General features: G+C 44.9%; 1 protein-coding gene across 1 annotated transcript in view; it reads left to right on the top strand.

Annotated features, from left to right (window-relative positions):
- The window catches only part of HSF2BP (heat shock transcription factor 2 binding protein), a 424,586-nt gene that overhangs the window by 330,404 nt on the left and 81,112 nt on the right, over window positions 1-13,070 (top strand). The window contains exon 7 of the mRNA XM_085620777.1: window positions 5,651-5,754. Within this exon, the coding sequence (XP_085476903.1) occupies window positions 5,651-5,754 (104 nt within the window). The remainder of the gene's footprint in view (window positions 1-5,650; window positions 5,755-13,070) is intronic.

Genomic DNA, 13,070 nt, shown 5'->3' with positions numbered 1-13,070 from the left:
GCATCTCTGCCAAATATTTCTGCTGACATTACAGGATTCTTTTATGGATCCACCCACTTGTGACATCATGTATAAATGACGTTTTCTAGTTACGCCTATTCTAGTTACGCATGCATAGTTTATTCTGTCTTATCAGTTGATACGCCTACTGCATCTGTTTTACTGTAATGCCTTTTCTATAAAAATGATTACCTGTCAATAATATATGCCCTTCCTTCCTGAACTTTCGTGGTGATGGAATAGAACGCCAACAATTCGAATTGTATTCCTTTGTATAGGAATAAAGCCTTTTTAAACCTCTAATACCACGGATTCTGCCTCTCATTTTACTGAGTTGTTCTTAATAGACTTTACCGCATAAAAAATAGTACCGGTAACGAAATATTTACCACAATGTCGTCAGAGATAAAGTGGGTTCCATTGTCTGTTACCAGAAGCCTGGGCGCCCAGTCCACTTGAAAAATGTGTTCTAAAACTCTAATAACTGCATATGTGTCTGGGGACTCTGCAAATGCATGGTACATCCAATTTGAGTGGTGATCTGCAAGTAGAATGGCATACCTCATGTTGCTGGGTAAAATAGAGTATGAGCTAGACAAATCTAACCCTAATTTCTCCCACGCTTCTTCAGGAAACGGAGTGGGGCAAAGTGGTGTACTAATGCTTCCCCAATGCTTGTCTGACAACAGACATTCAGGGCATTTATCAACCATGGACTTGACCTGACTGTCCAAGGCCGACCACCAATAATGCTGTTTAATCTTCATGCTTGTTTTGGTGCTGCCTAAATGAGCCTGTGCAAAAATGGCATTGCGCAGCTTAGAGGGGGGAACAAAACGGTCCCCTCTAAGAACAAATATGGGTGACCTTGAATCGGCCATAACCGTCAATGTTATATCATCAGTTTGCACTTCACACATGGGACCTTTGATAGGTAACATTCAATTAGCACACTTTAGTCAGTATAACGTTGTCAAGTGATTCAGAACATGTGACAAGATCTACATCCACACTACCAATCTATGTTGGTTGTCTACCACTTCTGCATACGCTCTGAAAACGACCCATTTTCTTGTAAAGAATACACTTCTTTCCAATTGTAGGACAGTTTTGAGCGTTACCAAGATGATACTTAGAGCCACATCGGTTACATGACCCAAATGTTTTCTTGCTCACGCTCTTAAATGCCTTCCCTCTGGCATTGATGGCACATAACAGCATCAGTGCCCTCCTTACTAGCCAAAAGTCACTAACCATAGCAGAATCAGGATGCAAAATTTCCGAGGAAAGAAGCAATCATTCAATGCTCTTTGCAGTGTCAAGAACTTCAATTAACGTGGAGTTTTACAACTTAGAGTTCTTTTCTGCATCTTCCTTAAAGCACAGTTAAAAACAAATTGGTCGCATACGTAAATATATGGATTACTGCCAAACTCGCATGTTTATACTAGCACCCTTAGAGCTGATACATACTCTTCAACATTCTCTTCCGACTGCTGTTTGCGTTAGAAAAAGGCATGGCGTACAAGCATTATGTTTGGTTGATCTGAAAATCGCCTGCGTAATCTGACAATAGCCTCTATGTATAAATTTCATGAACCATCCCCAGATGGTGTTGAAATGGGTGGCAAACTATCAAAAATCCGCTGCACGGCAAGACCAAGACTACCAAACAGCATTCCAAATTTATGTGGTTGAAAGAGTCACATTTAAAGCCCTTTCCCTGGCTCACTCAGCCTTGTATGTACTTGGCCCTGCATACCTCAGGAAGCGTTTCAAGTTCTTTGTCTCTACGAGACAGCTGTCTTCAGCTACGCAGCTTAGGGCTGTCATCCCTCGATTTCGTCTCACATGTATTTGTGGCAGCTCCTTGGCCTATAAGGCAGCTATGGCATGGAATTCTCTTCCTTTGGACCTTCGTGGCATCCAGGTCCCGAAGCTCTTCAGGAAAATGCTGAAAACCTTTCTCTTCATTTAACGATCCGCTGACCTTCACCCCAGCTTGGCTCACGCCGGGACACTCTTTGAGTAGCTGTGCGCGTTATAAATGCCTATAACATGACATACCATAACGTACAGGATTGTAGCTGGCCGCATCAATAACGAATATGGTTCTCAAATAACCTAAACCAATGTACCAATTTATAGCAGCTTTACTTGGAAGACACAAGAAAGGTGGGGGTTGGGTGACCATTGATTGCTGTGAAGTCTTGCTGTGAAGTAGCCACGCAAAAGGTTAGAGGAGAAGGAACCTTAAAATTCAAAGCAACAAATAGCAACACTGTATACACAATATGCAGGAATGAAAATCACCTATAAAAAATAATAATAGAATAAAATAAAAACAGTGCCCCAAACGATAGAGTACTTTTAGTCAATGACTCCGATTTACTAAAATGAGTAAGTAAAGACAGGCAATCTGTAGAAATAGTGTGCCTGCCACCTAACGCACAAGCAACCTAAAACAAATGAAGTACCTTAGAGATATGTAAATTTGCAGTGTACACACTGTGAAGTATAAGCTGTATCCGGGAGAAGTGGCGTGCTGGTCACTCAGCGTGCAGGCGAGATGTGAAGAGAGCCACGTATGATGAGGAAGCAGCAATTGTCCTCATGAGATGGTGTGCCTGGACGAGGTCCTGGCTAATTAACGAGGAAACTGCGTTCATACAAACAGAATGTGGAGGCCGGCAAATGTGCATAACCACCCCTCCAAAGACAAAGTGGAGGCGACTGCGCAATCGCGATAAGAACTTGAGAAAGGCAGCTCTGGCCGAAGAAAACGGTCTCTAAGATGAAATGTGCGAGCTGGAGGCAGGCAGCAAGGATAAAACAAGGTAAGTTTATTTCATATGTAAGTGCCCATGATACAGCACGTCCTGCCAGCTTGGATTCCAACAGCTCTCTGTTGCTGTAATGAAATCCATGCCTGCACTGGTAATGTGCACGCGGAAACACAGGTTGAACAATAGCAAGCATTATAACATTACTGGACCCTGAGCACGGGCACTCATCTTGTGCCAATAAAGAACATGGATGTCAATCCATTACACTGTGTTAAGGGGCTGTTCAAAGCCTCATAAGAGCCGGGCCAATGATGTCGTACAAAAGGGGGTGGTGATGGACGGAGCATCAGAACCAATCTAACACTCACACCCAGTCAAAAGATCTGGGTTTGATCCATCACCGTTCTTTAGCCCACTCTGCCACCCCAGTTCAGACAATGATGTCAGTAGCCAGAGAGAGGAGATGAGGTGGACAAGGGTTGAGGCGAGATCCAGACTTGATAGTAGTGATAATAGTAAGGATGTAATTTTCAGGAAGTTGATCAAATGCTGCTAGGGAAATACTGTTGGGCAATCAGTCATAAAAATCTAAAGATGATAGTGAAGGTTATGTATCAAATACATTTCAGATTTTGGCAATCTTTTTTGGAAAGAAGGAGAGATTGGACATAAGACTTAGTAGGGCTTCTTCTGGCTGCATGAAACATGTGACTATGGCAAAAATTTCCCGGGAAGAGTTTCAAGAGCAGTCGATTTTATTAGTAAAGTTAGATTGATGAGTTGAACGAATAAGATGCTGATAGTCTATAACGGCAAATCTGTCGCTTTTTTATCTTCAGCGGAGTACACGGCTCTACATTTGCTTTCTTTTTCTTTACAGTGGTGCATGGCATCTCATAACTCGTCTGAAGCAGATTTGTGGTTTGAGCAATAATAGTTCTTACACGGAGCAATGCTATCAAGGACATGAGAGATCCCCCAATTAAAATTCACAGGTGACATAGATATATCAAAATTGATGGCCAAATGGGTTTCTTTAAGGGCAGTGGTGAAGCAAAAATATGAAATGTGCCTACAGACATATGGGAAGATTGGCAGATACTTCACCATGGGACAAACACTGATGCACTTCAAGTGTTGGTGTTGGCCCCATGGTGCTTTTGCCACCTCTGCCCTCTTGCTTTAGTTTTTTTTTTATTTACAGGCAGTGCGTGTGTTGTAGTGCCTCTGTGTACCCCCGCTTCTTTCTCCTTTACAGGTGCTACCCTTCTCCATGCCTCTTGTCCCTTGCAGTGGCACATCCCCACCTGCTGTGTTGTTTAATTATGCAGTAAAATGTCTGCTGGCACAAAGATTGTGGCACAAAAGCCGCATTCCACATGGTAGTCATTGGATGTCAGAAATATCGTCTGACGTAAATATGTCCTAAGCATTGTTAACAAAAATATCATCAAATCATTGGGTGCATATTTTGTGTTATTGATTTTAGTGCCTGATATTTAGGATACAATATTTCTGTCAGATGATATCTTGGTACCACTCTTGGACATTCTCACTGCTTAGAAGCCACTGATTGCTAGTGCTTCAAGTCAGACACACTAGGGAAACGTCCACTACTTGCCCTAGCCATCTCTGCTGGCTCGATCACCGCTATGAAGCCATATCAACTTTGCCAAAGTAGCAGTGAGGAGTGTATTTAAAAACTAACAAAAGTCATTTTTACAGGAATAAAAAAGTGCTTTTCAACATTTATAAGAATGTAATTTAGGCGAACAAAAAAAGTTGGAAGATGTTGCAGCAAACAATTTGCACTTCTCTCTGGGAAATACTCTGTCATGCTGTGTTTTTTTATCTGAAGCTCCAGTTTCCCTGATTTAGCCGTGGTGAAATGCAGATTGAGGGTAATGTCATACTTCTGTTCCTTAAGAATTGTCTAGTTCAAAAGATTCTGACCGGAAGGGTCTCCACAGCGAACATTAAAAACAAGCAGACTCACCAGCCAAACAGGGCTCCTGCCAGTAACCGTGAACGCTCACTCCTATTTTATGTGTTGCAGACACTAAGAGAGTTGAAGGTACCCAGAGGAAGGTACTAGGGAAGCTTACACAAAGAGGTCTTTACCTAATGCTGCTTCTGGGTGTTCCCCAGACCTGTACTATTAATAAATCAAGGAGGGTTTCCCCTAGCAGTAGCCTTGTTGCACCACTGGTGTGCGCTGCGGCACCTGGGCAGGAAGTCAATACATGGAACAGGTAGACGCTTCTGTTGACTTCAGTGCAGCTATCAACAGGTTATCTGTGCTTTGATGTGGAAGGGATTAAAAATGGAGGGCACTCCTCTTGTCCATTAGACATCATTCCTCTTCTCTGCAGTTGAAACTGGGTTCAAACGTGGCTGGGAGTGGACAGTGAATTTACAAAAGGGATCCCGCTGTCCAACTGTCTAAAACGTGGTTGGGTCCATGCACTGTGTCAATGGGGTCTGCGAATAGAGAGTTCACGCCTTATCAGCATGTTGGTGTCTGCATATGACTCCCTGCTGCTTGCGAACCCTGCTAAAGGATTACAGGTACCATTAAACGTTTGCAAGGAGTATTGTAAGTAAATCTAGTTATCGGTCAACATTACTTGAATTTTTATTTACGTTTTAGTTTGAAATGTTAGATTGTTTTAGGGTTGCACTTTGAAGACCATCACTGGATCACGGCGCCCACTGTGACACTGCCCAGTACCACTGCCTCTTGAGCACTGAGGCGAGTATAGTCCTGGAGCCATGGGTTCTGTTGTTTACCTTCATGGTGACCTTTGAAGGATAAGGCAAGACTCACTCTCTCTCTCTCTTTTGTTCTTGTTTGTCTCATGCAGATTAATGCTGATGTCGCTCTATAATGTCAGCATCAACCTGAAAGGCCTGAAGTACATCAGTGAGAGCCCCAGCTTCCTGCCCCTGCTCACACTGCTCCTGCATGGTACGTTGTGTGTAGTCCTGCATGCTTGTTTGATATTACCTTGGGTAGGGCCTCATTTGCCACTACCTAGGTATTGCTCTGCTTAGTATGGAAGCAATGTTTGTTTGTGATCCTTGTTGGAGACCTTGACTCCTTGTTGTGTGTCAGTGCTGGTCGACAGTCCTGTCTTCTGGCACACTCACTCTCTCACCTGCTGCCCTCCCTCCCTTCCCTCTTATCCTCACCGATCTTTCCTGCTGCTCGTCAATCTCGCTCTTTACACGTCTGTCCCTGTTTACCCCATCATTGTTTCCCTCTTCTCGCCATCACTCCTCCCACTTCCTAAGCCCTGCCCCTTGCTCCAAAGAGGAGGCTCGATTGAAGCATGTTAAATCTTACTAAAGAACACTAGAAAGAAACAGGAAAAATGGGCACATGCACATATATTCAGTTGTAGAAAACAAAAGCCTACCCATACCTACTTATACAGTGTCAGCATTTAAGTACAGGGAATAAGCCGCTCCAGCATCAAAACATTCACCCCCAGTCAAGAGATCTGGGTTCAATCCATCATTCTTTTGCTCACCATGCCACCCCAGTTTAGACCTGGCCATATGCAAATCAGCCTTGACCCTGTGCCTCATGGGAACAGTCCAGCCCGAACTAGCAAGCCAGGTCCTCCCTGGACCGGAAACAAGCATCCTAGGACCGGTTTCGGGGTTTCACCCCTCATCAGCCAGGATAGCTTGATTCCAGTGGCACAGTGAGCCCGGGACCCACGTCTGGGCATACCCGGCACACTTAGGGCGAGAAAGCAAAAGACACACAATGGATGGACGGAATGCAGAACAAATTAAAACATTCACCCCCAGTCAACAGATCTGGGTAAAATCCATCATTCTTTTGCTCACTATGCCACCCCAGTTTAGACCTGGCTATATGCAAATCAGTCTTGACCCTGTGCCTCATGGGAACAGTCCAGCCCGAACTGCCAAGCCAGGTCCTCCCTGGACCGGAAACAAGCATCCTAGGACCGGTTTCGGGGTTTCACCCCTCTTCAGCCAGGATAGCTTGATTCCAGTGGCACAGTGAGCCCGGGACCCACGTCTGGGCATACCTGGCGCACCTAGGGTAAGAAAGCAAAAGACACACAATCGATGGATGGAATGCAGAACAAATCAAAACATTTACCCCCAGTCAAGAGATCTGGGTCAATACACATTCAATTACAGTTGATTTTCATTTATATACATAGATCTTGTTTCTATTCTCGTATTGCTCTGACTGTTCAATAATCCCCCCCCCACCCGCTCAGTTGTTTAGAGTCCCCAGTATGCCTGCCATGGCCCCCATACTTTGTTCCATTTTTTGGGGCAGCCTCTATATAATTATATTGCTTTTTCCACTCCTGAGCACCAGTCCATGTCTTTTTCCCATTCTCTCCAATCTGGTGCATGATTGGACCCCCATTGGTTGGCTATATTTCTTTTTGCCGCTACTGCTGCTATTTTAATCCATATTAGTGTATATTTCACCCATTTTTCCTCGCCCACAGAAGCAACCAACGTGGGTCTACTGAGATCTCCAGGTATGTGACCCGTGACATAATTCGCGTCACTTCCGTCCAGTAAATATGTACTTTTCTGCAGTCACAGATTATGTGAAAAAAGGAGCCAACCTACCCGCATCCCCTCTCACAGTACTTAGATATACCCAGACCCATGTGCTGTAATTTTGTTCTGGATGCGTACGATCTATGTAAAAAGTGCAGTTGAATAAGCCGAAAACTGGCTCTTAGCGCTACCTCCCTTGGGCTCTGGACTGCCTCCTCCCAATCATCATCCTCGAGGATTCCCATGTCCATCTCCCACGCTCCCCTCAGGGGGTTCAGCTTATTAAGTGAGTTATATAGAATTTTTGCTTTGGCTCTCATGGGGTTGATCAACAATCTGTCTCGCAAGTATTCCAGGGGCGTTTCCCCCTGTCTGATAATGTCAGCGCAGTGCATGTGTCAAATGGAGATATTTGTGTCTTTCTGAGCTCGCCATCTCATACTCAGTTTGTAGTGATTCAAATTTTATTTGTTCGTGTTCTCTCCAAATGTCAACATGTTTTTCTATCCCCCGAAGTTCCCATTTTTTAAACCAGAGAATGCCCCGACCTCCCGAAGCATGTCGCTGTCCCATAAAGGTGTCCTCCCAGTCAACCTCCCTTGCCATCCTTGGTGTTTGGAGGTTTCCCACCGGGCCCTTACCACCAACTGTGTGTGTGGTGGAAGTTGTTTCTCTCTTCCTCTACGATAGAGTGCTTCTAAATAACCTATCTGCCCCATTGCCCAATGGTCTCCCCCAAAAGCCGGGTAGTTGCGATCCGTGAATGCCCATCTGATCCAAGCAAAAGAACCTCAGTAGGTTTCGATTACTGTTATGCATAATTTCAAAATGTCTCGCTAAAGGGTATGCTGGATCTTTTTTTGGTATTGCACTCATGTGCTCAAGCACCCGCTTCTTGGCAGGGTGCGTTGTGCTGCCAATATATTTCCTTTTGCAGGGGCATATCAAGCAGAATATTGTGAATTCTGAGTTGCAATTAAGCAACTTGGTGATTGGACCCTTTCTTTTGGATCCCGGGATCTCATATTCTCTCACTTTACTGCTGCACCTGCACACCTTACATCAGGTACATGAAATAAACTCTGTTATATTGCTTTGGACTGTGCATCAAATAATCATTCAATGAAGATCATCTCTTATATGTAACCTGGGGTAATGTTGCTATTTTCGGCCCCGGTACTTGATCTGCCCTCAAAATCTGCCAGTTCTGTTTGAGAATGTTATACACTTGAGATGAGCTAGTGCAAAAACTTGTATTTATTCTCACTGGACTTTCACCCTTAGATTCTATTCTCTTTTTGTCCACCCGCAGTTGTTGGCATGTGAGTTTCAGTACCTTTTCCTTGGCCTCACTGAGGACTGCTGATAAATAGCCTCGTATTTTGAACCTCTCTAATGTTTCCACCTCTGCTATTTTTGTAGTCTGTTTCTGTTGAGCAATTACGCTTAATGCGCAGTTGCTCCCCATATGTTATGCTGTTTTTGAGGTTGTGGGGATGATGACTTATTGCATGAAGCAGAGAATTCCCTGCCATGGGCTTCCTAAACAATGAGGTCTATAACTTCTTGTCTTTGACAAATACTGTGAAGTCCAGGAATTACACACTAAAGTTGTTTATGTGGCTGGTGAAGTGCATATTTAGAGAATTAAAGTTCAGTGTGGCTATGTATTCCATGAACAGATCATCTATATAGCACGCCCATATCGCAAGGTAGATTATCCACCTGTTATTCTCCTGCGCTGGCCACCTGCTTCTCCCACCAGCCCACAAATAAATGTGCTTAGCTGGGGATGCAGCATGTGCCCATGGCAGTCCCCTGCTTTTGTCGATATAGCTGACTTGCAAGTGTGAAGATGTTGTTATTTAAACAGAATTCAGTGAGCTGTAAAATCATGAAGTTATGTTCATAGTATTTCAGGACTCTGCTCTTGAGAAAGATTTGGACTGCTCTGAGTCCAGTTGTGTGTGCAATAGAGGTATATAGGCTTGTTAAATCTAAGGATGATTAACCAGAATGTATGACGTTACAACGCATACATTTACAACGCAGTTTTTACATCGCAACATCCTTTACAACACATACATTTACATCGCATGCCACTACAACAATTATTTTTAAACTACATTTACAACGCATTCCAATACACTGCATAATACCTTTACAACACATACCATTACAACGCATACCATTACATTGCCTTTAAGGTAAGTGTTGGATAGTGTAGGGGTAAAAATTACTATTCTAACTCCAGGGGGTGCAACAGTAGGGTAAGTGTTGCATAGTGTAGGGGTACAAATTACTATTCTAACTCCAGGGGGTGCAACAGTAGGATAAGTGTTGGATAGTGTAGGGGTACCATGCATTGTAATGACATGCAGTGTAATGCCTGCGTTGTAGTGACATGCGTTGTAAAGGATGTTGCGGTGTAATGACTGCGTTGTAAATGTAGTGCTATGTAATGACTGCGTTGCAAAGGTTGTTTCCCGAATATCCAGAAATGTTCATCCCACTGTGTTCCATCAATGAGTCCTAGTAAGTCATTTGTGACCCTTATATATAAACTTCCATTTTTTACAAAAGGATACGAATAGAAACCAACATCAACAGAAGCATTCTCCAAGAGGCTGCATTTGGATGAGACAGTCGGGTCCCCAGGTGTTAGACTCTAATGTTTATGGACTTTAGGAATATGATAAAAAGTTGGACTCAGGGAATATTCACATTTAAGCAACTGATATTCTTCATAGTCCAATATTCTTTTGTCCTTCCAATTGTCCAAGAATTCATAAAATGATTTAACACTCTGAATATATTCCTCTTTGAGGATCGGTTGATAACATTCTCCGTCCCCAAGCTGTCTTAGAGCTTCCCTCAAAACAACATTGCCTCCTTTGTCTGATGGCTTAATAACCAAATTGCTGTCGTCAGAATGACTTGCCATTGTTTAAGTCGTTTTCATGGTGTTCCTGCTTTGTCCCTTTTGTCGTAGTTTTTCTAGTTCCTTGCTTACTGTACCATGGAAGCAATTTGCCACATCTTGTGGTGTTTGGGGTCTAAAATGTGGTTTGGGTCTGAAGTTACTTCTACTTTTCCGTTGAATCCCTGCCATTTCCAATGTTTGAATTAAATCATTGGCTCCTTTGCTAAAATCCAATGGTGCAAGCCTCTCTAAGTCTTGCAGCGTGAATAACGCTTGAAGATCCTCACCCTTCAGGATGTCAGTTGGTGCTGACGGCTCAGTGTCCATCAATTTAACTTTCTTGGGATTTAGTGTATGTCCTTTTAATAGTTTAAGCTTTATCAGAGATTTTAAAAAATCAATCCTGGTTTGGGTGTAGTAAAAATTGGCACTCGGACAAAAAGTCAAGCCTAACTGGAGCACTTCAGTTTCCATATTTGTAAGAGTTCTGTCTGTAAAGTTGAGGACCGTAAGATTTGTTGTCATCGTTTGCGTTTTCCTCTGCATTTGCTCCTGGTTATTCTTTCAGGTGCCGCATCTGTTGAGTCTTTTCTTGTCTTGTCTTTCTTGTCTTCCTCCGGCATGTTCTGGTGGGCGTGTTCATTGTGAGGTCCTCTGCCATGTTTGACGCATTATTTGGTATTCTTGAAAAAAAGTACCTCCACTATGTGTTAGTCCAGACGCTGCACCAGAAGGTTCCCCTTCTGAAAGGTCAGTATCCAATTCTGATTCTGATGTTTCCTTGTTCACCTGTGCACTGAAATTATTGGTTTGATTACATTTCCTCCTTGGGATATCAATTTTTTGGGTGAACGTAAGCACCCTTCCTGATTCTTAGTCGTGTTTATCTCTGGCAAACATGCTCTGCTTGCGTTGTTTGATGCTCCCATCATAGGCTACAAGCCTAGTCTTCATTTACTGGTGAAGATCTTCACTCATTTGTACCTCTTTATCCAGGGTAATTTGCTCCTCCAACTTAGGAATTTGCTCCAAACGTTTTGCTCTGTCACCCCAAGCGTACTTTACAAGGATTTCCACTATCCCTCTGTCTGATGCTGCTGTAAATTGGGCCCATTTCTGGAGCAATGCAAGAATGGAGTAGGATGCCAATGTAGGGGAATTTTCTTGAAGGACCCAACATTAGGTTTCACTGTAGGGGTGTTACCCAGGGAAGGAGCCATAGATGAAGTGTTACCTAGGGAACGGGCCAAAGATGAAGTGTACTAAACTCACCGAGGAAAATTGTCACCTAGCATCAGTAGACACAACATAGCCCATCTTGGGCAGCAGCTCCTCATTCTGCAATGTCCATCAGCCAGCCTAGCCCATAGAGGGCATCATTAATAGATGTTGCTGAATGTTATTCAAATATGAGGTACTGGCAGCAGACTATTACACCATAGGCATAGGGCAGTGTTCTGGACAATGAGGTTTTTCATGAAACACAAGTATTGCGGTTAGCAAGACAGAATCACTGTGTATGTGATAGACATTGAGACACCGTATTTCTAACCGGGTCTACAGTGACGGTGATATACACTTTGGTGGTGTTCAGTGTCTAGTTTCCCATGGTTTCTTATATATTTACTTTGAGACTATATTACACATATTTTCATGTGTGCTGAACCAATTCCAGAACATGCAGGGATGGCTGCCAGGAAGCCTGGTAACTGAGGTAACACATAACTAATTGAGAATATTTCGAGGATTGCCCATTCATGGGCGCAATTCACAGAGGAGGGACATCGGTGATGCCCTGACCCCTGGTCCAGGCCAGCACTCCCCAGCAGCCCAGGCCAACAGTCGCGCTCGCTCCGGCTCGAAGCCCTCGCCAGCAGAAGTTCGTGCTTGCAGCGCTCCCCAGGTCGCTCTCCCATTTTTTTGCCTGCCGCTCCGTCAGTGCTTATTCCCTCTCCCCCCTTCAGTTACTTGCCTGGTCCCTGTGTTTTTGGCCTTTATACTGTTTACTCCTTTATATTGTTATTGTACACTCACTCGCTTCCCCGCTCTGTGTATTTTACCTGCCGCTGCTCCCCTGCGGACCTGCCCCCCGACACAGCCTCCGCTCCTGCCTCCCTTCCCAGGTCCTACCCCCCTCCCCTACATAATGCCGACCGCTGTGGGGGAGCGCTTGTGATGCCCTGACCCCTGGTCCAGGCCAGCACTACCCAGCAGCTCAGGCCAGCCGTCGCTCTCGCTCCAGCTCGAAGCCCTCACCAGCAGATGTTCGCGCCTGCAGCGCTCTCCAAGTCGCTCTCCCGTTTTCTTACCCGCTACTGTCACTCCGTCTGTGCTTATTCCCTCTCCCCCCTTCAGATACTTGCCTGGTCCCTGTGTTTTTGCCTTTATACTGTTTATTCCTTTATACTTTTACTTTGTACACTCGCTCGCTTCCCTGATCTAAGTATTTTTCCCGCCGCTGCTCCCCTGCGGCTCCGCTCCCACTTCCCTTCCCAGCCCCCTCCCCTGCATAATGCCGACCGCTGCACGGTCGCCCCGCTGGTGCGCCAAAGGCGTGCCTAAGGCAAGCCCGTGTGCGCCGCTCCGCGCCTGGGCCGCGCCCAGCGCCAGACCCCCTGGCCCCCACGAGCACCCAGACGCCGCTACGACGCCAACCTCCTCCACGCACTCAACGCTGGCCGTTCTACCGCCTGCTTCAAGGCCATCCCGAAGCACACCCACGGACCATTCACCTGCCGAAACTGCAGCTTCCCCAGACAGCGTACACCAGCACGTCCTACTACCCCCCCCCCCCCCCACCC

This window comes from Triturus cristatus, chromosome 8 (assembly GCF_964204655.1).
Source record: "Triturus cristatus chromosome 8, aTriCri1.1, whole genome shotgun sequence".
NCBI lineage: Eukaryota > Metazoa > Chordata > Amphibia > Caudata > Salamandridae > Triturus > Triturus cristatus.
The sequence above is the reverse complement of the archived record's forward strand: the minus strand, read 5'-3'. Positions and strand labels throughout refer to the sequence as shown.